Source organism: Leopardus geoffroyi, chromosome D1 (genome assembly GCF_018350155.1).
Source record: "Leopardus geoffroyi isolate Oge1 chromosome D1, O.geoffroyi_Oge1_pat1.0, whole genome shotgun sequence".
In the NCBI taxonomy this organism is placed as follows: domain Eukaryota; kingdom Metazoa; phylum Chordata; class Mammalia; order Carnivora; family Felidae; genus Leopardus; species Leopardus geoffroyi.
The window spans coordinates 39,448,556-39,475,753 of record NC_059329.1 but is presented as its reverse complement, the minus strand read 5'-3'; the positions used below and the strand labels follow the sequence as shown (position 1 = coordinate 39,475,753).

Genomic DNA, 27,198 nt, shown 5'->3' with positions numbered 1-27,198 from the left:
TCGACCGACTGAGCCACTCAGCGACCCCAAAATTTCTTCTATTAATTAAACACAAGGTTTGTTTGTACATAAGTCTTTGTAAATACGCCCCTCCTCTCTACATTGAAAGAAGAAACCAGTATCAATTTCCAGGATGAAATCATTTTCCAGGATAGTTGTGCATTCCTGTGTTCTTACTGCAAGTAAGTACAAAACAAACAAGAGCCTCCACCACTACCTCCCTCTAAATGTGACTCTATCAGAAGATTCGAAGAGGTATTTTGATGTGCTTCCAGCTTTAAGAAAGAAATAGCCTGTTTCAGGAGTAAAATTATAATAGTCAGTGGACTTCCTGATGTGTTCTCACAGCACCTATAAGTTTCCTTCCTAGCACTTAACCACAAGTTACAGTTAGGTAATTTGTGTGAGTATTTGTTAAATACTGTCTCCCCCTAAGACTGTAAGTTCACTGAGGGCAGGAACCACCTGTCCTCTCTGGTTGACTGCTCCATCCATAGCCTCCAACATAGCCTCCATCCATAGCCTCCAACATAAAACTTGATACATAGCAGGCGTTTAACAGAGTGTGTGAAGGAATAGAATGAGCAGGGATGTCAGAAGGATTGAATCTCTGTAAAAATGGAATTTTATGTATCTTGGAAGAGTTAGTGTTAAAAAATTGTCATAAAAATATTTGAAAACTCTGTATATTATCATTGGAACTGACTAGAATAACAATAATAGAGCAAGGAATTGAACTGAGAGATGAAAAGCAAACATTTAGTAATGATGAGATTGGTTTTTAAAACAACTAGAACTTGCCCAGGCAGCATTTGTTCTGTTTTATTCTTTTTATTTATTTATTTATTTTTTGAGTATAGTTGAATCACAATGTTACATTAGTTTCAGGTGTACAAGCTAGTGATTCAACATCTCTATGTGTTACGTTATGCTCACCTCAAGTGTAACTCCCATCTGTCACCATACAGTGCTATCACAGTATTGGTGACTATATTGCGTATGCTGTGCCTTCTCTTCCCATGACTTACTCATTCCATAAGTGGTACCCCTATCTCCCACTCCCCTTCACCAATTTGGCCAGTCCCCCCATGCTCCCTTCTCTCTGGCAACCATCAGTTTGTTTTACATATTTGTAGGCATGGTTCTGCTTTTCATGTATTTGTTTTCACTTATTCATTTGTTTTGTTTATTAGATTCTGCACCTGAGTGAAATCATATGGTATTTGTCTTTCTCGGTCCGACTTATTTCACTTGGCATAATACCCTCTAGTTCCATCTATGGATTGTCATAAATGGCAAGATCTCATCCTTTTTTGTGGCTGCATAATATTCTTTGTGTGTGTGTGTGTGTGTGTGTGTGTGTGTGTGTGTACATTTTTATACATTCATCTATTAATGTATACTTAGGTTGCTTCCATATTTTAGCTATTATAAATCATGCTGTGATAAACATAAGGTGCCTTTATCTTTTCAAATTAGTGTTTTTGTTTTCTTTGGGTAAATACCCAGTAGTGGAATTATTGAATCATATGGTATTTCTATTTTTGGTTTTTTGAAGAACCTCCTAGTGTTTTCCACAGTGGCTATATCATTTTTACAGTGGGAAAAAGACAGTGTCTTCAATAAATGATGCTGGGAAAACTGGACAGCTACATGCAAAAGAATGAAACTGGCCCACTTTCTAATACCATACACAAAAATAAGCTCAAATTGGATTAAAGACCTAAATGTGAGACCTGAAGCCATAAAAAACCTTGAAGAGAACATAAGTAGTGATTTTTTTGATGTCAGCCATAGCAACATTTTTCTAGACAGGCCTCCTAAGGCAGGGGAAATGAAAGCAAAAATCAACTGTTGGGATTACATCAGAGTAAAAAGCTTCTGCACAGCCAAGGAAACCACTAACAAAACAAAAGGCAGCCTACTGAGTTGGAGAAGATGGTTGCAAATGATATATCCAATAAGGGGTTATAATACCAAAAATACATAAAGAACTCATACAACTCAACACCAAAACAAAACAAAAAGACCAGTCTGATTAAAAATAGAAGACATGAAAATTTTCCAAAGAAAGACATACAGACAGCCAACAGACACATGAAAAGATGCCCAACATCACTCATCAGGGAAATGCAAATCAAAACTACAATGAGCACTTCACACTGGTCAGAATGGCTAAAATAAAAAAAATAAAAATAAAAAAAAAAAAACAAGAAATAACAAGTTGGTGAGGATGCAGAGAAAAAGGAACCCTCATCTGCTTTTGGTGGGAAGGCCTTCTTTCTGTTTCTGTTTCAGTGCACAATGTTCCCTGACTTGAAGAGTCCCAGTAAATTAGATCCATATTTGATTATTTACTCCTCCCTTTCTGTGTCTCCCCATTCCTACCCCAAGAAGAAAAAGGAAGGAAAGAAAATGAAACTTGAGGTGGGGGAAGTCTATTCTTTCGAAATAGATGGAACTCCCATCCCTAGCAAAAACTGAAAATACATCTTGGACCTTTGGCAGATTCCAAGTTTGGATCGGCAGCATCCTTTTTAAAAACCATGCAAACACCACCTTTCCGCTGCAGATTGCTCCCTTGGATTGCTTTTGTCTCAAACCCCTAACTGAGGCAGTGAGTTTGGTCCAGAGTGGAGAAGGGTAGGCAGTTTGAGGCCCATGCCCACTGGGCCCTGGCTGAGTGAGGAGGGCAGCGTGGGGACATAGGTGGCCAGGGGTGGGGGAGGAGGGACCTACAGAGAACCCATGTGTTACCGAGGCAAGCCTGGCTCTGTGTGGGATACAAGGAGTGTGTTGGGAAAGGGGTTTTCATTCTTACGTATTTTTTATTCATCCTCTCTAAAGCTCGTATTCCTTTATATATGTGTGTGTGTCTGATTGTAAAGATAGGGCTTACTGTAGAAAATACAGGAAATGCAGAAGAGAAACTGGTAGTAATTCTACCACCAGTGTTAGCCACTGTTACATCTTGGTGTATTTTATGCCTTGGATTTTATATATACATAGCTGACAGCTTCTACTTAAAAAAAAAACAAAACAATCAAACACTAATTCAGAGCCCTTTTGCCATATTCTTTTTTTTTTTTTTTTAAGTTTATTTATTTTGAGAGAGACTGAACCCTTAAGCATGGGAGGGGCAGAGAAAGGGAGAGAATCCCAAGCAGGCTCTGCGCTGTCAGCACAGAGCCCAAGATGGGGCTCAAATCCATGAACTGTGAGATCAAGACCTGAGCCGGAGTTAAGAGCTAGACACTTAACCACCTGAGCCACCCAGGTGCCCCATTTTGCCATATTCTTAAACTTGATGTTTGGTGGCTGCAAAACTGGATGTTGAATAGGAATATCAAAACTTAACCCTTGCACAACATTTTTGCTAATATAAATAGCATTGTGCAGAATACACCTGAACACAAACCTCTTCACTATAAAGATTTCAGTATTTCAACAAATTGTGTACGTCTCATGAGGCCAAAGTGTGTGCAGACAGTTTCAGGACTGGTTGGCATGGCAGCTTGCCCTCCGGAAGGATGGTCCCTGCCGTTTCCCCCAGCAGTGAGGAGAGTACCCTCCTCATTGCCGCCAGCAGCATGTAGCGATGGTCCCTGGCAGTTTAGTAGACGGATAAAAGTACACCATTGTTTTAGGTCACATTTATTCAATTATTGTGTTGAACATTTTTCCATAGGTATTTTTTTTACCATTTATATAGTTCTGTGACTCGTTCTTGTCTTTTGCTTATCTTTCAGAGGGGATGTTGGTTTCTTCTTTTTTTTTTAATTTTTTTGAGGTTTATTTATTTTGAGAGAGAGAGTGCATGTGCATGCTGGAGCAAGGGAGGTGTAGAGAGGGAGACAGAGGATCCCGAGCAAGGCCCAGTGCAGAGCCTGACTTGGGGCTCAATCCCACAAACTGTGAGATCATGACCTGAGCCGAAATCAAGAGTCAGAGACATTTAACTGAAGGAGCCATCCAGGTGCCCCAGGATGTTGAGGTCTTAATGGATTTTATGAACTCTATGGGTAACATAGTTTCGGATATTTTTTGGCTCTCTTTCATCGCAGGTATCTTCCTTTCAGTTGTCTGTGACCTTTGAATTGTGGCTGTGGTTCATTTTGATGAGCAGCAGTTGTTTTAAGTTGTCAAACTGCCCATTTTTTAAATTTCTTTAATTCTGTTATGATGAGATTGATATAGCTCCTCCTTACAGCACTTAAATACCATCTCCTTTTTCTTCATTATCTTCAGTGATCTTATTTATTAACCTTTACCCCTTCAGTCTGTTTTGTTCTTTTGATGGTGGAAGCCAAGACTGTAGCTAATTCCCCCATTTATTTCCCCATGTCATTTATTGAGGAACCTATTCTTTACTCATTAATCTAGGGTGGTTTTCTTACTACAAACTCTTACGTAAGTGAGCCTGTTTTCGGGCTATGTGTATCGTCCCTCTGGTCTATTCTTGTAAAACACCAGACCTTTCTGTTACTGCTTTTGTACTGGCTTGTTTCTAGGTGCAAGGAGATACGTGTGTCAATTAAGTAACTGCAATCGTGGAATATTAGAATCATGAGCTAAGAAACCAGTGCAAAGCTCAGCAGTTGAAGCAACGGACTTGCCTAGGGCAGATCGTTGCATCTTTAGGAGAAAAATTCTTCACACCGTATTAAATATTTAAAACGTTATTGGATTACAGGAAGAAGATCATTATCAGCTGGTCCTTATTGGGAACTTGTCAGGTTATCTCAACTATTGGACATTTTGTTTTGATAGTTGCAAGAACCAGTCTATTGCTACATTTTGGAGTGTCATCAAGGTTACTTTCCATATTTTGATCACTGCTATTCCTCTGTCTTTGGGGTGACAGGAAGTTGAAACAGATTACGAATGGGCTTTGAGAAGAATTACGATTTCCAAGTTGGTTTGGAAAGTGGTGAATATTCCAGGAGGAAGTATGAATAAGCTGTACATGACCTCGGTGCTTTCAGCTGATGAGACAGGCTGTGGGCCTGAGGCTGTCCTGAGATGCTCCCTGCCCCAGTGCCAGTAGGTCTCACCACCTGCTGCTGATAGGATAGTGGAGGGAGTTTCCCAGATATGTCATTCGAATTTGCCGCATGTCTGTAAGTATGTGTGTGTGTGTCTATGTTAAAGTTCAGACAGTAAGAGAAAATTAAAGCCCTGCCCTTGCTCACTCCCCAGAGGTAACTAACTACCATTACTGCATACTGTTAGTGTTTTATGCTGCTCTGTGTTCCCGTGGAAAAAACATGATTTTATTTGCATTTCGTTATTACTAAATTTTTAAAGTTTTTTTGAGAGAGAGTGAGTGAGGGAGGGGCAGAGAAGAGAGAGGGAGACATAGAATCTGAAGCAGGCTCCAGGCTTCGAGCTGTCAGCACAGAGTCTGATGGGGGACTTGAACTCACGGACCATGAGATCATGACCTGAGCTGAAGTCAGATGCTTAACCGACTGAGCCACCCAGGCGCTGCCGTTATTATTAAATCTTTAAGAAAATGTTATGCCACGTGTTAATAGTGTGCAGTTTGCTCACTTATCTGCAGTGTGTCCTGGAGATATTTTCACGTTGGTGCACGTAGATGTATCTGCCTAACTCTTTTTAGATGTGGCATCATTTTCCGTAGTCTGACTACACCCCAGTTCGTTCAACCATTCTGTTAAGGGACATGGAAGTTCATTCTGCATTTTCCTACTATACATAGTGGCTCAGTGAACATCCTTGGATGTGCTTCCGCATGCAAAATGTGTTTCTCTAGATCGGTGGTTAGTGGTTCTCAAACTTTTTGGTCTCATGATATTTCACACTCTTAAGTCTTATTGAAGATTTCAAAGAACTTTTGTTTGTGGGTTGTGTCTGTCAGTAGTTAGCATGTTAAAAATTAAAACAAATTGCGAAAACATGAACTTAATAAGAAGCCCATTATATGTCATATTGTCATATATTTTCATTAAAATGTGTTATTTTTTCACATATGTGTGAAACATATATATTTTCATTTAAAAAACTTCAAAAACAAAAATCTTATAAGAAGAGTAGCGTTTTCCATTTTTGCCAAATCTCCTTAATGTCTAGCTTAATGGAAGACCACTGCATTCTCACATCTGCTTTTCATTCATTATGTGGCAATATCCCATGTCCGTAGCCTCTGGAAACTCACTATCTAAACTCATAAAAGAATGAGAGTAAGAAGGCAAATAAAGCTGATTGTGAAAGCAGGCTTAACATCACAATCTTCTTGAAAGATTCTCAGGTTCCAGACCACACTTTGAGAACCATTGCTCCAGGGTCAGACTTGAGGGTGGAGTTGGAAGTTCAAGGGTCACAAGGTATGCACATTCCAAATATAAAAGCTACTTCCGGTTGCTCTCAGAAATGTTAACTCACACACATCAGGGATGTAGGGGAGCAGCCCCCTTCCCCACTTCTTTACTGATACTTAATATTTTCGGAGTTTTATATTTGCCATTCTCTTGGAAACGGCATCTCACTGTTTCAGTTAATAGTTCCCTATTTGAACTGGGATTTCACAAGACGTGGCTCTGGAGTCTGGCTATGACACTTAGAGGTGTGCTAGGGGCCGCTCATTGTTTCCAGCCACTTACTGGTGCGTTTTGGCCTCAGGTGTTTGATCCTAGAGAGACCACCAGGTCTCAGCTCTTTATCATTGCTTTATGAAATCTCCTCCAACCCCAGTCTATCTTGACTGTTTTTTTTTTTTTTTAAGCAAAAGGTTCTCTGCTTAATCTTAGTCAATGAGCAAAACTAGCACATGCCTACTAGGAAATGTAAGGATGTCTTTTATTTTATTTTATTTTATTTTTATTTATTTATTATTTTTTTAAATTTTTATTAATTTTTTTTTAAGTTTTTATTTTTAATGTTTATTTATTTTTGAGACAGAGAGAGACACAGCATGAACGGGGGAGGGTCAGAGAGAGAGGGAGACACAGAATCCGAAACAGGCTCCGGGATCTGAGTTGTCGGCACAGAGCCCAACGTGGGGCTCGAACTCACGGACCGCGAGATCATGACCTGAGCTGAAGTCGAACGCTTAACTGACTGAGCCACCCAGGCGCCCCAAATTTTTATTTTTTTAAATACAATGTCAATTTGGCTAACATGCAGTGTGTATAGTGTGCTCTTGGTTTTGGGGGTAGATTACCACGATTCATCACTTACGTGCAACACCCAGTGCTCCTCCCAACAGGTGCCTCCTCAATGCCCATCACCCATTTTCCCCTCTCCCCGTCCCCCCTCCCCATCAACCCTCAGTTTGTTCTCAGTATCCAAGAGTCTCTTATGGTTTGCCTCCCTCCCTCTCAGTTTGTAACTATTTTTTCCCCTTCCCTTCCCCCATGGTCTTGTTAAGTTTCTCAAGTTCCACATGGGTGAAAACATATAATATCTGTCTTTCTCTGACTTATTTCACTTAGCATAATACCCTCCAGTTCCATCCACAGTGCTGCAAATGGCAGGATTTCATTCTTTCTCATTGCCAAGTAGTATTCCATTGTATATATAAACCACATCTTCTTTATCCATTCATCAGTTGATGGACATTTGGGCTCTTTCCATACTTTGGCTATTGTTTTTTTTTTTTTTTTTTTCAAACGTTTATTTATTTTTGGGACAGAGAGAGACAGAGCATGAACGGGGGAGGGACAGAGAGAGAGAGGGAGACACAGAATCGGAAACAGGCTCCAGGCTCTGAGCCATCAGCCCAGAGCCCGACGCGGGGCTCGAACTCACGGACCGCGAGATCGTGACCTGGCTGAAGTCGGACGCTTAACCGACTGCGCCACCCAGGCGCCCCTACTTTGGCTATTGTTGAAAGTGCTACTATGAATTGGGGTACATGTGCCCCTATGAATCAGCACTCCTGAATCCTTTGGATAAATTCCTAACAGCGCTATTGCTGGGTCATAGAGTAGTTCTATTTTTAATTTTTTGAGGAACCTCCACACTGTTTTCCAGAGCAGCTGCACCAGTTTGCATTCCCACCAACAGTGCAAGAGGGTTCCCGTTTCTCCACATCCTCACAAGTGTCTGTTGTTTCCTGAGTTGTTAATTTTAGCCATTCTGACAGGTGTGAAGTGTTATCTCAGTGTGGTTTTGATTTGCATTTCCCTGATGATGAATGACGTTGAGCATTTTTTCATGTGTATCTGTTGGCCATCTGGATGTCTTCTTTGGAAAAGTGTCTCTTCATGTCTTTTGCCCATTTCTTCACTGGATTATTTGTTTTTCGGGTGTTGAGTTTGGTAAGTTCTTTATAGATTGTGGATACTAACCCTTTATCTGATATGTCATTTGCAAATTTCTTTTCCCATTCCGTCAGTTGCCTTTTAGTTTTGTTGATTGTTTCCTTTGCAGTGCAGAAGCTTTTTATCTTGATGAGGTCCCAGTAGTTCATTTTTGCTTTTAATTTTCATGCCTTTGGAGATGTGCGCAGCAAGAAATTGCTGCAGCTGAGGTCAAAGAGGTTGTTGCCTGCTTTCTCCTCTAGGGTTTTGATGGTTTCCTGTCTCACATTTAGGTCTTTCATTGTAAGGATGTCTTTTAAAAAAGTCTTTTGGGTGCACCTGGGTGGCTCAGTCGGTTGAGCGTCCAACTTCGGCTCAGGTCATGATCTCATGGTTTGTGGGTTCGAGCCCCGCGTCGGGCTCTGTGCTGACAGCTCAGAGCCTGGAGCCTGCTTCCGATTCTGTGTCTCCTTCTCTCTCTCTGCCCCTCCCCCGCTCATGCTCTGTCTCTTTCTGTCTCTCAAAAATAAATAAATGTTAATAAATAAATAAGTCTTTTGCATCTCCTGGGTGGCTCAGTTGGTTGAGCATATGATTCTTAATTTTGGCTTAGGTCATGATCCCAGAGTCATGAGATCAAGCCTGTGTTGGGCTCCACACTGGACATGGAGCCTGCTTGAGATTCTGTCTCTCCCACTCTGTCCCTCTCCCCTGCTCACGCCCTCTCTCTCACACTCTCTTAAAACAACAACAACAACAACAACAAAGCTCTTTCTTTTAAGTGTTAACATCTGCTGCACATTTGATGATCATGCATAAGTGTTCTTAAAATTTCAAAAAGCACAGAGAGAGACGTTCTGTACCCTTTCTTGGTGAGGTTCCCCTCTTCTTTGACCAGGTTGTGTTTGCAAAACAGAAAATGATATCTATCAAATGAGAGAATAGATGGAAAGAGGCCTGAAGCATGGTTTGTATTCAGTACGTGCTGGTTGACGCTGAAGCTGGTGTATGTTAAGCTTTTGCAACCTGGGCGTGCTTTGCAGTATTGTGATGAGCCAATACAGCTGAGATGAGAGGCTTTGCTTCTTCCCAGCTCTCCCTCATACTCAGGCATCACTCAGGTGCTGGAGGCTCAACTCCAGATGAGTCTGGGTGACAGTAACTTGCCTCCTTTCCCTTCGCCAGTGTCCCTTACAGGAAGGAGAGTCTGATGATTGTGAAAATCTTCTTCCTAATAAGGCTTCATTCCTTCTAAGTCTCTGTAAACTCTCTAAGCCTTTATGCTTTCAGTTTTCTCTGCTGCACACACCAAAGTGAATAGTGGGACAGAAAACGGACGCTCTGGGGCTGTCTGGGTGGCTCAGTCGGTTAAGTGTCCGACTTCAGCTCAGGTCACAATCTCATGATTTGTGGGTTCGAGCCCTGCATTGGGCTCTGTGCTCACGGCTCAGAGCCTGGAGCCTGCTTCAGATTCTGTGTCTCAGTCTCTCTACCCCTCACTCGCACTCTGTCTCTCTCTCTCAAAAATAAACAAACATGAAAAAAGAAAAAAGGATGTGCTGTAAAGAACAGAAGGAACACTCTTGTGACACTTACTGCTTCCCAGTGAGGAACAGCTGTGTGGGGCATGTGGGCCCCAAAGGCATCTCGCCTTAGAATCTGTTTCAACCCTTGTAACGTGAGGACATTGGCTAAAATTAGTTACTGGATGCACACCAGTCCCCTTCTGATTCTGGCCTGCGGTTCCCGCTGTGCCTTACTGTTCTTTTCCACCCCTCATCTCCATTTGCTCATGTTCTTATTCATTTGGCCCTTCACTGAGCACCGCACTGTGCACTAGGACCTAGCAGTGAAGAAGGCCGGGAGCTTGCAGCCTGGCGGGGGAGACAGCTCCCCGGGAATTGCTGTGAGAAGTGTTTTGGAGCAAGGGCCCTGGTGGGGAGCCTCACCCCATCCGGGACACTGGAGATGGCTTTAGGAGGAGCGGTCCATCAGCCTGTGTGAAGCCTCTTAGGGGAGAGCGGACATGGTTTCTTGAGAGAAGCAGAAGAGGGTCAGTGTTACTGGGGCCTGTTGAACAGGGGGAAGAGGTGGGGGGCAAGACCTGGGAGGGGTGGGCAGGGGCCCCATCAAGGAGTGCCTGTGGCATTCGGATTTTAGCTTATCCAGCGCAGTCACAGGGCTCTTAGCTAAACGGGACATAATCACAGCCACGTTTTAAAACCTCACCCGGGTGCGCTGCAAGAATGGATTGCAGTTGTGGAGAGACTAATTAGGGGCTCCTGCAGTGCAGTTCGGGCTGACGATCTCTGTGCACTTTGAGGACAGGGACTGTTACAGGTGTCTTGGAGTCCGCCACGATATTCTGTATGGGGCGGCTACCTTATCACAGGTTCCCAGGAGCCATCGTGGGGAACTCCGTGAGCACATGGGAGCTCTCCTGCCCCTCCTGGGGTGTTGGAGCTGACCTGGGAAGGACCCAAGCCAGTCCCATTGGGCAGCTCTGCTCTGGGGTTTCGTGGTCACTTCCGCAGCCTGGCCTGGCACTGGACGGTGAGGAAGGAGTGGGCCGGGCCGGGTGTGGAAGCCTGATGTCCTGGGTGGGGCTGGCGGTTGGCGCTTAGCACCAGGCCGAGCAGGCGGCCCTGTTGTGGGCCTGTGAGAAGCTGCAGCTCTGGGAGGGCCCTGGAGGGGGGCAGCTGAAGGGGCTGGGGTCCTGCAGGGAAATGCCACTTCACTCTGCGCCTGGACAGTTGCTCCCAATGCCTGCCTTCCTCTGCTGTCTTTAGGACCAGTATTAACAGCTACTGAGGTGCATGTATACACACACACACACACACACACACACACACACACACACACAAATTTTATGAAGGCTCTACTTTCCTAGAGCATTGTTAAGTTCACAGCAAAACTGAGGGGAGGTACAGAGATTCGCTAAATACTTCGTGCCCCTACACAGGCATGGCCTTCCCCATTATCAACATCCCCCGCAAGAGTTGTACATTCTGTGGGCTGGGAAACCGTGTAAATGACCTGTATCCATCATTATGGTATCATACAGAATATTTTCACTGCCCTAAAAATCCTCTGTGCTCTGCTTATTCGACCCCTACCCCCACACCACTGGCAACCACTGATCTTTTTACAGTCTTTAGAGTTTGGTCTTTTCCACAGTGTCATAGAGTTGGAACCGTATGGTATGCAGCCTTTTCAGATTGGCTTCTTTCACTTAGTCATACACACTTAACGTTTCTCCATGACTTTTTGTAGCTTACTGGCTCATTTCTCTTTAAATTTTTTTTTAAATGTTTATTTAGTTTTGAGAGAGAGACAGAGACAGAGTATGAGCAGGCAAGAGGTAGAGAGAGAGGGAGACACAGAATCAGAAGCAGGCTCCAGGCTCCAAGCTGTCAGCACAGAGCCTGACACGGGGCTCGAACTCACAAACCACGAGATCATGACCTGAGCCAAAGTCGGACACTCAACTGAGCCACCCAGACTCCCCAGCTCATTTCTCTTTAGTGTTGAGTATCCCATTGTCTTGAGGTGCCACGGTTTATCTGAAGGACATCACAGTTGCTTCCAAATTTTGGCAAATTATGAGTAAAGCTGCTGTAAACCTCCATGTGCAGGTTTTTGTGTAGACGTGAGTTTTCTTTTTTTTTTTTTTTTTTAATTTTTTTTTTTTAACGTTTATTTATTTTTGGGACAGAGAGAGACAGAGCATGAACGGGGGAGGGGCAGAGAGAGAGGGAGACACAGAATCGGAAACAGGCTCCAGGCTCTGAGCCATCAGCCCAGAGCCCGACGCGGGGCTCGAACTCACGGACCGCGAAATCGTGACCTGGCTGAAGTCGGACGCTTAACCGACTGCGCCACCCAGGCGCCCCTAGACATGAGTTTTCAAGTCCTTCGGGCAAATACTAAGGAGCAGGATTACTGGATCATGTGGTAAAAGCATGTTTAGTTTCTTAAGAACCTGCCCGAATGTCTTCCAAAGTGACTCTACTATATCGCATTCCCAGTCACAACGAATGAGTGCTCCTATTGCCCCAAGTGTTGTTACTGTTCCAGATTTTGGCCATTCTAATAGGCACGTACTGGTACCTTGTTTTCATCTGCATTTCTCTGATGACACATGAGACTCCCTTCATATACTCGTTTCCCATCTGCTTGTCTTCTTTTTTTTTTTTTTAAATCTTTTTTTTTTTTCAACATTTATTTATTTTTGGGACAGAGAGAGACAGAGCATGAACGGGGGAGGGGCAGAGAGAGAGGGAGACACAGAATCGGAAACAGGCTCCAGGCTCTGAGCCATCAGCCCAGAGCCCGACGCGGGGCTCGAACTCACGGACCGTGAGATCGTGACCTGGCTGAAGTCGGACGTTTAACCGACTGCGCCACCCAGGCGCCCCTTTGCTTGTCTTCTTTAGTGAGGTGTTTGCTAAGGTCTTTGGCCATTTTTAATTGAGTTGTTTGTTTTCTTATGTTGAGTTTTAAGAGTTCTTTGTATATTTTGAGTAACAGTTGTCTCTCACCTGAACCCAGCATATACTGACTCCACCTGTGTGTCAGGTCCTTTCAGCGCCGTGTTTTCCCGGCAGCAGTCCTTCCAGACAGTTCCATTTGTTTTTCACTTTTGAGAGACTGTGGGACAGCCATTAAGATGCGAGTTTTGGAGCCGGACCGCCTGGGTTCCGATCCGGCAGGCGACATACCCACTGTGAGACCTGAGGCAAGTTGCCTAATTTCTCTGTCCCACAGTTTCCTCATCAGTAAATTGGGTAAGAGTAGAGCCTGTCTCATGGGGTGGTGACAGTGAAAGGGACTAGCACAGCGAGCACCAGACCAGGGTCTAGGACAGGGCAGGCACTCTGAGAAGTCTGGCTGCCGAGCCGACAGATGAGGAACTGAGGCGGGCAGAGGTCAGATCACCAGCCCGGGGGCACGCAGAGCGGGCCTGGTAAGCAGCTCCATCCTGAAGCCTGTGTACTCTGCCCTCCCCCAGTCTTGTGAGCGGGTAGCAGTGCAGACAGAGCAGGCTAGTTCGTGCCCCAGCACAGAAGCTGCTCACTTATGCTGGGGCTTGGGTCCCGCCGCTGTGGGATCACCCTCCCCACCGCTTGCACTCTTGCTGGGGAGGCCACTTGCTCTGCTGCAGCCATGACCAGCCCCACCCCAGCCCTGCAGGTCACCAGGGCTGCAACTGTGGGGCTGACGGCCCCGAGGACATTGAAACCCCTCCCCCCACCAAGCCCTCCCTGCCAGCACTACAGGATCGAGTCTGCAGGGCTGTCCTTTACGTGATCCCCAGATGGACCCTGTGTCCCGGGTGCAGTGGTCTGCTCCCCTTCATAATGCGCCGCAAACTCTAAAGGCTCCAGGTGTCTGCTTGGGCTGGTTCCCCAGCTGGGTCCTCCTCCCTTCAAACAGGAACACCTGCCAGGACTCAGCCATCACCCTGATGCACTTTGTCTTGTCTGTTATCACTGGTGGCTCTGTTCTTGGCCTCCTCTACTGGACTGTAAACTCTTCGAGGACAGGGACCATGTCGTCTTTACCTTTGAGTCCCTTGTGTGCCCCATACACCATGTGCGCAGTAGACGCCCAGTGAATCTCTATTGGGTTGAGCTTAGCACCACTGAGTTCTGAGTACCTTCGGGAGAACATCTGTGCTGTGTTGCCCTGTGATAGACACAGGAAGAATAGAGCTCCTGGGGAGGGTAGGTGTCCTTGGCACCTTGGCTGTCTCTGATATGCTGCTGGCACAAAGGCCCTGTGCCATTAAATACCTAGCTCTGATGAACTTGGATGTCTCTTTTCTTTTTTGAGGCTTCTGGAGAAAAGTGTTTGCCGTGTAATCCACGATGTCTTAGAATGAGTGTCTTTGTATTTGCAAATGAGTCTCGTGACCGGTTATCTGAATAATGGTAACAGTTGTTGTGAGTTGTTTTCATTTTATCGGAGTCACTAACTTTGATTCATTACCAGATTTAGACACTCAAAGCCTTATCCTACACAATAGAGCTCCTTTGTTGCCAGAACTCCAAAAGCTAGCTTTTACAAGCCATCATTGAGGGGGAGATGATGCAAAAGGACTTAACAAAGCTGTCTGGTCTCAGGCTGTGGCCTCATTAAATCTAAGATCCCAGTTATCCAAGGCAGGCTTTCACGGTACGTATGTTCAAGAGTTGTGGGAGATAAGACAAATGTGTAAACCAGTTAATAAAGGTGAAATTCAAATAATTATAAGTGCACTGAAGAAAATAATACAGGATGTGACCGAGGAGCCCCGTATCCCCATTGCTTACCGTGGAGTCTGATGCATAGACGTAAGACTGACAGCTGCTGCTTATTGAGTTCTTACGGTATGCTGGCACTGTGGCAAGCATTTCTGTGGGGCTTTGCCAATGAGAAAAATCAGGTTCTCAGAGGTTAAGTGACTTGTTAGTGAAAGAGAAAACCCAACGGCTCTTCGATATTGAGATCTTTATAAAAGCAATATTCAGGAATAAAGATTCCAGAACCTTTCCCCCCCCACCCTAAAGATTTACCTAACTTTTCCCTTCAGGCTAAAATGCCTTCCCCCTATCCAGTTGGACTTCCATATTTCTTTCCACACAGGTTGACCTCTGTGTCAGGGATGACTGGCTGGATGGTAATTTTCTTCTAACCTCTTTATACTTAAAAGTGTCTGTTGGGGCGCCTGGGTGGCTCAGTCGGTTAAGCGGCCGACTTCAGCTCAGGTCAGGATCTCACGGTCTGTGAGTTCGAGCCCCGCGTCGGGCTCTGTGCTGACAGCTTAGAGCCTGGAGCCTGTTTCAGATTCTGTGTCTCCCTCTCTCTCTGACCCTCTCCCGTTCATGCTCTGTCTCTCTGTGTCTCAAAAATAAATAAATGTTAAAAAAATAAAATTAAAAAAAAAGTGTCTGTTAAATTGCCCCTTGGCCTTAAGTGTCTGTTCATCGGACTTTTTTTCTTAAGCTGACTTCATGCCCCTGACCTCCTTGTTTGGACAGCATCCATTTCTCGTGTTCATTTTGAAGTGGTGTTTCCCTGCTGCCCTCTTACAGTGCAGAAATCCAGGCTGCATTTCCTTTCGTGGAGGTGTGGCAGGTCTGGGACTGCTAAGGAACTTATTCCTGGCTCTCACATGTCGTATCCCTGCTGGGATGTTTTGATGACATAGTTTATTTGATCTGGCCCTTCCCTTCCATGGGTCCAGCCTCCATCCCTACTGAGTAAACTCCACGCCAGAGATAAAGACTCATATGTGCCACCGACTGAGCCAGCCAGATGCCTGGCACTGTGGGTTTTGATGACACTTTCTTATCAGCTTGGGCCCGGAGCTCGGGACCAGGCTGCTGGGGAGCTGAGGCTCGCCCTTTCCTGCTTCTTCTCGTGTCATTGGCTGGCCTGGCATTGCACAGTACCTACCCTTCTGCACTCCACCCTGCCTCCATGCCCTGCCTCCACCTTCTTTCCTCCCTGGCCACTCATTCCCAGGGTGTCATCGCCCTAGGGGAAGAGCAGGGACTTGGGATCGTGTCGCATCTGCACCAAGTATTAGCCGTCTGACTTTGGAAGTTACTCTGAGCCTTATTTCTTCATCGGACAAATAGGACCAGATGACAACTAGTCCGTAGGTTCTTTCATTGGATTGAACAAGAGCATCTAATAATTCCTATTTAATTGTAGTATTTAATAAATGACCCGTTTTCCTTTAGTAAGTGATTCTGTGATGGGAAGTAGCTTGTATGTGATCAGTACGTGAGGGAATACCAGTATGGGGGAGTCACATTGGTTTTCATGGCTTGGCGAGTACATGGTACCCATTCACCCCATGCTCTTCCTCTGGGCTCCGTTTGGTCACGTGCCATGTTTCAGAAGTGCTGTCGGGCAGTTCTGTCTGGTCTTTCTCCATTTTCCTTTCTCTTCTTGTGCACATAACCCAGCAACCTTCTTCACATACCCTTTCATCGCATTAGTCTGTTTTTATCAGGATTATTGCTGTTTGGTTAGTGCTCTAGGTACAGATCTTGTGTGATTTTCTAGAACGGTACTGTTCTTTTTTTTAACATGTAAATGGCATTATAGCAGAGATGCTTGTGTTGATTTCTTTGTTCTGCCTTCCATCTGGCCTTTTGCACTGTGCTTCATTTCATGGAACCAATCCTTTAGCCTGGACCTGGCTAGGACCTACAGGAAATCAAAGACAGTTCAGCCAGGGGCACCTGGATGACTCAGTTGGTTAAGTGTCCGACTTCGGCTCAGGTCATGATCTCACAGCTTGTGAGTTCGAGCCCTGTGTGGGGCTCTGTGCCGCTAGCCGGGAGCCTGGAGAGCCTGCTTCAGATTCTGGAGCTCTCTCTCTCTCTCTCTCTCTCTCTCTGCTCCTCCTCCACTCCGGCTCTGTGTCTCTCGCTCTCAAAAATAAATAAACATTAAAAAAAATTTTTTTTTAAACAAAGACAATGCAGGCAGTTGCGTACTCTGACTGTTTTTTTGTTTTGTTTTATTTTGTTTTTTCTTTAGAGAGAGAGAGCTTGAGCAGGGGAGGGGCAGAGAGAGAGGGGGACAGAGAATCCAAAGTGGGCTCTGCGCTGACAGCAGCAAGCCCGATGAGGGACTTGAACCCACCAATTGTGAGATCATGACCTGAGCTGAAGTCAGATACTCAACCAGCTGAGCCCCCGTGTCTTTTCATGTGTGCCCCTGTGACTGTTTTTTCGTGTTGTTTTCACCTGCACTGTTGTGGTACATTCCTGACTGGTGTCCGCTTCTATTCTTGACCCTGGATGCGCAATTGTTGACATCGCATCTAGAGTAACCCTTTAAAATGAAAATCAGAATATATGTTTGCGTTAAAAATTCTGAAAGTTGTTCTGTGTGAATTTTAGGATTGAGGAAATGAATATGTGGATATATTGGGGATCTAGGGTTCTCACTGTAAGAGAAGATACAGATGTGGACTGGGGGAAGGGCAGTGGTGTTAAATTGGAATTTTCAGTATAAAGTCCGTCTCTCTCTCTCACACACACATGTACAGATTGATTTCCTAGCTGTGTCTGCCGGAGGAGGCTGGGAGCAACGGCATCCCTGAGCAGTGGGCACATCTGGCTTCCATATCCTGGGTGTACAAATTCCGTTACCCACTAAAAGGAACTGGGGCTCCCTGAAGAGAGAATTCTTAAACTTATTCCCCACAGGGAGCATGGCAGAAGGACACAGGAGCTAGTTTGGAACATTTTGAGTGTCAAAATAAGTAACAGCAACCAGATCATAAACTATTGAAAAACAAAAGACCATATGAGTCTATATTGATACTAAAAAGCATAAATTGGGGGAAGGGGAAGTTCCTTGTTATTGTAAAATGCTAACTGTTACAAATGCAGAGGGAAGGTAAAGTTGGAAAACTCCATCTGCGACCCCAGTTGAAGTGTCTGATTCACCCCTGGGTGAAAGTTTGTTGGGGACCAAATACTTACACAGTCAGAGGACACAGACAACTTGTTTCTCAGGAAAAAAAGGCACTTTTACGGCAGAGCCCTGACAGCAGCTTAACCAAGTAACCGTCATATGTGACATCACTTGTTCTGGAGGAAACCGATGTCAGGTGCCTTCCCAGGGTGTCCTGCAAGGGACCCCCAACCCTTCTGTAGGAGACCTGCCTGTAATGCACAGTCTGGGTTGGAGCATGAAAAGACAAGCAGATGAACACAAATTAGGGATCATCACACAAAACAGAGGGCCTGTGGTCTTTGCCCCCGTGAGGGTCACAAATAACAGAGGAAGGCTGTGGAACCCTTCCACGACAGGGTGACTGAAGAGACGTGACATCTGGATGCATGCTGTATGGTGCAGGATTGGATCCTGATTGGAGGAGGGGAAAGTTGCTGCATAAGATAGTTTAGAAAACCCAAACGTAGATAGCAGTATTGTATTTTTTTAAAAAATGGATAATTGCACTGGGTTCTATAGGAATGTCTTGTTCTTACTCCTGAGAGGAAAGGGTCATGACCTCTGCAACTTACTCTCAGGTGGTTCGGGAAGAAAAATAAACGTATGTATTATATATACATGTATAGATGGAGAGAGCAGAATGTTAACAATGGTTGAATCCAAAAGCCAGAGTATTTGGGATTTCACTGCAATACTGTTTTTTTTTTATGCCGATACTGTATTTCCTGCACGTTTACAGATTTTATGTAATTTTTCCACTCGTATTGTACAGCTCTCTTCAGAGCTGTAACTGACATATAATATTGTGTAAATTTAAGGTACACAACATAATGATTTGACATATGTATGTATTGCAAAATGATGACCACAGTAGTTTTAGTTAGCAGTCATCACCCCACATAGTCTTTTTTCTTACGATGTGAACTTTTAAGATTTTATTAGCAGCTTTTGAATATATGGTACAGTGTTGTAGTTTTAACTGTAGTCACTATGCTATGTATTACATCCTCGAACTTACTTATCTTCAAACTAGAAGTTTGTGCCCTTTGACCACCTTCGCCCACTTCCTGTACCTGCCCCCATGTTCCACCTCTGGCAACTACCAAACTCTTCTCTGTTTCCTTGAGTTTGGTTTTGCTAGAGAAAACATAGAAGTAAGATCATACAGTACTTGTCTTTCTCTGACTTCTTTCACTTACCATAATGCCCTCAAGGTCCATCCATGGTGCAAATGGCAGGATTTCCTTCCTTTTTTTTTTTTTAAATACTTTATTTGTTTTTGAGAGAGAGAGAGAGAGAGAGAGAGAGAGACAGAGCAGAGTGGTGGAGGGGCAGAGAGAGGGGAAGACATAGAATCTGAAGCAGGCTCCAGGCTCTGAGCTGTCAGCACAGAGCCCGACACGGGGTTCAAACCCAGGAACCGTGAGATCATGACCTGACCCGAAGTCGGAGGCTTAACCAACTGAGCCACGCAGGCACCCTGAGGATTTCCTTCCTTTATAAGACTGAACATTATAACTTCTCCTTAGGTCTGGAAAAAAAAAAAAAATCTAAATAAAATGCTTAATTAAAAAAAAAAAAGAGGTAAATGCAACAAAATGTCAATATTGTTTTAAACTCCTGGGTGTCTGTTATATTATTTTCTGTAATTTTATGTATGTTTACGTGAATTAATCTCTGATGATAAAAAATTTTTAAAATAAAATATTTAGGTACATTGAGTACTACTTGCCTCTTTACTAGAACACTGAGTTCTTTTTATGCCTTTTTTGCCCTGGTACCCAGGTTATGGGAATTTTTTTACTCACTGGACAATCGTCAGGTTTATACAAGCTCTTCTTCCCTGTGGTGTAGACTTTCGGGGTTCCCCACCACAGGAAGGAAACCCTTCTCGTTACTCCCACCCTTCTGTCCCAGCTTGGCTCCTGCTGTTCCCTGACTCTTGACTTCCTGTATTTCTCATTTCTGGCCTGGGAATACCCTTTGGGGCTCAATGTGTTTCTTTTCCTGGATTTGTCTTGACCCTTCCCAGAAAGCTCTGCCCCTCTGGTCACTCAGAAGAACCACTTGGCCCAAGTCGCTTCCATTCCAACAGAGCCCTGGCTCCTGGGACCCCTCTAGCATGGCCTGGTCGGAGTGACTGGCCCAGAGAGGAGTGTTTTAAGAGACTGAGAGATTAAAGTTCTGGTGTTACCAGTTACTAGCTTGGATAGAGATTACTTTGAGCTTTTGGTTTTATCTAGGGTAAAATGAAGATAAGATACCGTTTTCTCCCTTCCTCTCTCTTTCTCTCCGATTTGGTTGTGAGGTTTATTTTATTTTATTTTTTTTTATTTTTTTTTTCAACGTTTATTTATTTTTGGGACAGAGAGAGACAGAGCATGAACGGGGGAGGAGCAGAGAGAGAGGGAGACACAGAATCGGAAACAGGCTCCAGGCTCTGAGCCATCAGCCCAGAGCCTGACGCAGGGCTCGAACTCACGGACCGCGAGATCGTGACCTGGCTGAAGTCGGACGCTTAACCGACTGCGCCACCCAGGCGCCCCTGGTCGTGAGGCTTAAATGAGGCAAGGGTTTAAGGACCGCCTGTATCCTGTGAATATGAGTTGTCTGTTGTCTTTTCTTCTGACCTTCCATTCCAGATGAAAAACATTTGGAGCTCAGCACATCCTCAATTTCCGTCTCTCTAGACTCAGTTATGTTTTCTTTCTTCCTCTTTTGCAAAAGCTTTGGTATGAAAAGTTTAGTTATCTATGCTCTGGCAGTTTCCACCGGTGCCTTGGGGGAGGTTTTTGAGGTCCCAAGACAGGACCTGAAACACATTATCCTATAGAAAGAATGTTACTACATATTGGCTATGTGTACTGCCAGGACTCATACCTAAGAAATACAAGGAAGGACCAGACAGGTTTTCATGAAATCCTGATAGCACTGTCCTTTTGCATGAGTAAGTATTTGGACAGAGGATACCAAGCAAGCAACGCATCAGAAACCATCCATTTATAACCCGAGATCAGTAAGCCTTGGTGGGTGGGGACTTCCTAGGCAGCGTTTAGCAAAGTCATGCTAATGCAAGAGCTGTGTGACGTTATCCCTACGGCCCAGCACTGTTCTGACCACTCTGTTTTTATAAAATGCAAGAACTGAAGTTCAGTGGGCTATGAGAATTGAAAGCTCCTTGAAATGCGTGCCCCACCCCCAACTCATGCTTAAGCCATTCCTAGCTGGCAAGAACATACCCTATCGGTGGACACTCTCTGATGGTATGTGACTTTTCACTGTGATGTCCTCCTCCAAGGGCTCTTGCTGAAAAGTCCTTTCTTGATGTCTGTGGGTACAAAAATACCCAATGAAGTGGGGGTGCTCTGACCTCGTTGTACCTCCTCCACCACAAGATTCTGCTCCCCGGACAACATCCCCGTCACTGCCTTCTCCTGCCACAAGCGTAAAGCCCACCCCCTCCCCAGAGAGAGGTGACGCTATGAGGCTTTTTATGTTTCAGGGACTAGGGAAGTCCATCCCAGTATCTTCCTGCCACCCCTTTCCCCTCTTTCCAGGGTGGGCATGCCCCCACTCTTTAAAGCAACAACAGAACCTGCTAGTTACCTCATACAGAAGAATGCAATACTTCCTGAGTAACTCCTGGGAACCAGGCAGCCTACTGAGAATATAGACATTAATGTCATTGTCCGTTTGGAGAGCCTTGGCTTTGGAAGGTGAAGTGACCTGAGGTCACCCAGCTGTGAGTGGCAGAATTGGGTTTGAATAGAACAGCATCAGAGCCCAAGCACCTAGCACCTCTCACACTGTGCAAGGTGTGGAGGACAGTGTGCCTGCTCTCGGCTTGAGATACATGCTCCCCACATGTGCCAGATGGGGGCCCGGGGGGTAGGACCCAGGTTTCCTGCCACCCCGCCCCACACCCATCCCTCTGTTAGCGGGTTTGCTCTCTCTTCCTTGGGCTATACTTTTACCTGTGCCTTCTTTCTTCTCGGAGGAGACGGAAAACTGCTGATTTGCCATCCAGTGACCTATCACCAAAAGTTCCTTCGGCCTTCCCTTCATCAGGGTAGAAGTCCTGGCTTCTCTGTTCTAAAGGACTCCTTTTCTAGTCCAGTTTTCTTTCTTTTTAAAAAAAAATTTTTAATGTTTATTTTTGAGAGAGAGACAGAGCATGAGCAGGGAGGGGCAGAGAGAGAGAAAGAGAGAGGGAGACACAGAATCTGAAGCAGGCTTCAGGCTTCTGAGCGCTCAGCACAAAGCCCAGTGCGGGGCTCGAACTCACGAACCGCGAGATCATGACCTGAGCCAAAGTCAGAAGCTTAGCCGGCTGAGCCACCCGGGCACCCCATGTTTTTCTTATTTGTTTTAATGTTTATTTATTTTTGAGAGAGAGTGAGAGCACATGCCTGAGCAGGAGAGGGGCAGAGAGAGAGGGAGACAGAAGAACCAAAGCAGCCTCTGTGCTGTCAGCAGTGAGCCTGACACGGGGCTCGAACTCAAGAACCGGGAGATCGTGACCTAAGCCGAAGTCAGATGCTCAGTCAACTGAGCCACCCAGGCACCCTTTTGCCCAGTTTTCTGATAGACCCTCCCCCCTCCCCTGTAACCCCTTCCCTTTACTCAAACCTCACCCAAATTTAGCCAGCCTTGCTATTCTTTTAGCCCTGGTTCTTTTCCTGCCCACTTTTTCTTTTTATGGTGGTTTCACTTTCAAGAGCTTTCTCCAGCTGAGCCCAAGCTGCCGTCATGACCAGCGTCGGCCAAAAATCTCTCAAATATTCAGCTTTAATATGAATCTGGTTTTGGTTCTGACCTTGTGGTGCATTGCTCTGTGACTGCTATCACTGAGAGACCTGAGGCTGGGAGTTGGGGGGGGGGGGGGTGGTCCAGATACTGCTCACACATTTATTTAGCGCTGTCTCTTTTTGCTTCTCAGGTACCCAGATAAGCTGTTTCTCCCCAAGTTCCTTCTCCTGGCGTCAGGCTGCCTTCGTGGATTCTTACTGTTGGGCTGCCGTTCAGCAGAAGGACTCCTTGCAGGGCGATTCCGGACACCTTCCACTGTGGCTGCATAAGGTAACTGGGGATGTTTTCTCACCCGATAGCCTTGTAGACGGGGGAACCGAGGCCCGGAGAGGCTGTGCCATGCAGTCACACAGATGCGCATGGCCAGCCAGCAGCCCTGTCACTCGGATCATACAAGCCTGGCACTTTAAATTTGGTCAGAAGAACTCAGAAACCTCAGAGGTTACTTGGTTCGGCACCTTCACTAGCAGATGCAGAAACTGAGGCACTTTTTGGATTTTCGCACCATAACGGCGGGCACCTGTTGTGTCATGTTTCTACCCTTACTGCCCAGTGGCGTGTGATGCAGAGTAGGCTCTCGGTGCCTTTTGAATTGCCTGGGTGAGCGATGTTAGATAGGGGCAGAGCCTGGACTCAAACCTAGCCTTGGCCCGCACCTTTTCCACTGCTCCCAGGGTCCCTTGGGGAAAGTGACGGCCAACATACAATTTGGTTTCTTCTCGCCAGTGCGTTGCTGGAGCATCGGGAAGCCTAGTGATGACTCCTTCTGGGGGTGTTGGCTGCGACAGAGCTGCTGGGATCGATTCCTTGGCTTTTTGACGGGTCCACATTCCTCAAGGAAGGGGAGACATACCACACAGGAGACTCCAGTCTCCTACAGAGAAGAGGCCCCGTCAGGAGCTCCTTGGTCAGGGAGTGATGGAGTTGGGGGGTAACATGGGGTATGGGCAGTGAGGAACCGGCGCCAGAGTCAGCGGGTTTGTGCAGAACGTTCTTTGTGTCACGACACAGCTCGAGTAGGTCTTCTCCATGCGTGTGAAAGTAGGACTGTGTATCAGCCCGTCATCATTTTCAACCACTGGTTCTGCCATCCATCATGAAAACAAAAAGAATGTTTGTGTTTCTTCTGGTGTTCTCCTCCACTGAGGAAAGAGTGCTGCTTTAGTTTCTGAAAAGCCAAAGGCTGAAAAGTTTGACTCTGGCCTTGACCTATTGCTGAACACGCCGCATCCTTTTTAAAAAAAGAACAATTTAAGTCCTTTGCTATGACTCAGGCCTCATCCCCTCGTGTTAATTTATTGTGTGCCACCAGGCAGAGTGATGCCTACAATGGCTGCTTTCTTCTTTGGGGTTGGGCTTTTCTCTTTGACTTTTAGCCTTAGCGCTAGCTGGGTCCTCGTCAACACTGTAGGTCTTAGTAGCCAGGCCAGCAAATAATAAAGATATTTGATAGGAATGGGCACAGTTCCAGAAGCTGAACAGCCTTGTCTGCACGTCAGAATCCATGCTGTTTTAACGTGGGTCTCTGTGTTGTGATGCTCTTAGGGGGAAGGGAGGGTGTGCCAGGCTGGGCACTGACAGAGCCGTAGAAGAAGAATGTATCATCTGGCGTGTCCAGTGTATGGTAGGGATGTTAGAGACTGTGAAACTTTGAAAGTAGGAAGAAACAAGGGTTTTGATGCAGTATAAGGTGAAGGACACCTAGAGAGATAAGCCGAGGACTCAGGACTAGTTGCTGACCACAGTCAGGTGCCTGGCCATCCACTGCCCCTGCCGTGTAGGAGGAGAAGCCCTGTAGAGTGGTGTGGGCAGCCAAGCCCCCGGTGTCCAGTGTTAGTGAGACACCAAGGAGCTTTCTGGTGGTAGTAGGCTAGCTTGTTTGGATGGAAGTTTGGCTGAGAGATTTTTCCAGATCCACAGGGCTTGGGGCAAAAATTAAGAGTTGACACAGCCAAGTTGAAAGGAGCTTGGTCAACACACCCCAGGCTCGAGAGCCCGTTGCTAGGGAGTAAGGGGTGATCCTAAATTAGACCAGCCCTCATGGGGACCAGCGTCCTGGTTTGAATCACTTTCAGTACTGACTGAATGAGGAGATACGGGGACTGTCAGCATCTCGAGTCTGCCCACCAGCCAGCAGCAAAAACAAATCTTTTCCAGAAGTAGGTAACTTCATCCAGAGCCTCATACTCTTGTCTGGTTTTTCACGTGTAGTTTCAGCAGCTGATACACAGGAAAACCAAGAGAAAAATCAGAACTAGAAACAGACCCGCAGGATATCCAGTTGATAAATTGATCAGATACCCTATTTATTTATTTATAATTTTTTTATTATGAAATTTATTGTCAAATTGGTTTCCATACAACACCCAGTGCTCATCCCAACGGGTGCCCTCCTCAATGTCCATCACCCGCCCTCCCCCCTACGCACCCCATCAACCCTCAGTTTATTCTCAGTTTTTAAGAGTCTCTTATGGTTTGGCTCCCTCCCTAACTTTTTTCTTTCCTTCCCCTCCCCCATGGTCTTCTGTTAAGTTTCTCAGGATCCACATAAGAGCAGATACCCCATTTAAATAATCACTAATACTAAAGTATTTGTATTAATACTAATGATATGGAGAATTTCAAGAGAGTGGAAATTCTTTTTTTTAAATATGAAATTTATTGTCAAATTCGTTTCCATACAACACCCAGTGCTCATCCCAAAAGGTGCCCTCCTCAATACCCATCACCCACTCTCCCCTCCCTCCCACCCCCCATCAACCCTCAGTTTGTTCTCAGTTTTTAAGAGTCTCTTATGCTTTGACTCCCTCCCTCTCTAACCTTTTTTTTTTTCTTCCCCTTCCCCATGGACTTCTGTTAAGTTTCTCAGGATCCACATAAGAGTGAAAACATATGATATCTGTTTCTCTCTGTATGACTTATTTCACTTAGCATAACACTCTCCAGTTCCATCCACTTTGCTACAAAAGGCCATATTTCGTTCTTTCTCATTGCCAAGTAGTAGTCCATTGTATATATAAACCACAACTTCTTTATCCATTCATCAGTTGATGGACATTTAGGCTCTTTCCATAATTGGGCTATTGTTGAAAGTGCTGCTATAAACATTGGGGTACAAGTGCCCCTATGCATCAGCACTCCTGTATCCCTTGGGTAAATTCCTTGCAGTGCTATTGCTGGGTCATAGGGTAGATCTATTTTTAACTTTTTGAGGAACCTCCACACTGTTTTCCAGAGCGGCTGCACCAGCTTGCATTCCCACCAACAGTGCAAGAGGGTTCCCATTTCTCCACATCCTCACCAGCATCTCTAGTCTCCTGATTTGTTCCTTTTAGCCAGAGACTGAAAATTCTTGAACTGAAAACAGTAAATGACAATTGACTTTAGCTGACATTCACTGACGTCCTGCCTACCGTATACTAGAATGTGTGGCATCAGAGAGCCACACATGACACGGCCTCTTCCTCAGGAAGCTCCCTGTTTGGTGGGGACGACAGATATGTCAGGAAGACACTGAGAAGGAGTATTCCAGAAGCGAGATGGGAAGAGAAGAGTGTGGTTATCACGGAAGCCTGGGGGAGAGTGTTCTTGGACAGAGCAGTGAACTCTGTTCAGTGCCCTTGCAGAGGGGACGGTGCAGTAGGAGTGAAACAGGCTTACTGGCGTGGGTGAAATCATTAGTGCCCCCGGCAGAGGTGATTTTAGTGAAGAGGTGGGTGCCAGGTGGCAGTGGGTGAACGGTGAGGTGAGGAGGTGAAGATGATGGTGGTAGATAATTCCTTCAGATTTTTTTCCCCCAGAAAATCTCTCTCTCTGGGAAAAGGAGGAGAGAGCAATAAGCTGGGTGGTAGCTGGAGGGAAGGTTTGGGAGCCTCTGGGAGATTGTGTAATATGAGAGAGTTTGGCACACATTCAGATACCAACGGCAGTAAGAAAGTGGGCTGGCTGCACCAACGGTGCACTGGCTGGGGAGGGCCTGTGGCACCTTCTGGCAGAGGGGAGGGCACCTGCTTGTCCTGTTGGGGGGCAGCGGGGCCTCGATTGACTCTACAGGGTAAGCCCAGGTTATACGGGACCTTTGAAAACTTAACAGGTGTGTGTAGGCTAAGTGCTGGAAACAGTGAGAGCCACTGCAGTTCCTTGATCGGGGAATATGGTGTTTCCAGGAGACAATCCTCAGAGATGGAGTGCGGGAGGGAAAGGAGGCAGGGAGGGAGCCGCCTGGCAGGCAGATTGAGGCTTTTGATCAGGAGACAGAAAAGAAGGGGAGCTGTTGGCATGAGAAAGGGAAAGAACAATCTAAAAGCAACACAGGTGTTTTGTTGTTGGCTGAAGGACCACAGTGAAGGACAGTCACAGGTGACATCCGTGTTTAGACTAGGGGTCAGCGAGCTTTTCTGTGAAGGGCCACACGGTCCATTTTCTCATCAAGGCAGGTCTGGCAGTCACTCTGCGGAGATGCAGATGCATCTGTGGCCGCATTGGGCTCATGGGAGCGTTTTGCTGTCCCGCGGGCTCAGGGGATAGCAGTGGGGGTGGTGGGAAGTACAAAGATTCTGGGCATCTTGGAAGATGTGCCAGTGGGACACAGAGGACAAGGGAAAGGTCAGAGTCATGGACACGGCACGCCCAAGGATTTAGGCAGTGGGTGAAGAAGGTG

At 45.7% G+C, this 27,198-nt stretch overlaps 1 protein-coding gene across 1 annotated transcript in view; it reads left to right on the top strand.

The window, feature by feature from the left end:
- Positions 1 to 27,198, top strand: part of PANX1 (pannexin 1) — a 50,383-nt gene that overhangs the window by 6,569 nt on the left and 16,616 nt on the right. The window contains exon 2 of the mRNA XM_045483612.1: positions 22,669 to 22,808. Coding sequence (XP_045339568.1) covers positions 22,669 to 22,808 — 140 coding nt within the window. The remainder of the gene's footprint in view (positions 1 to 22,668; positions 22,809 to 27,198) is intronic.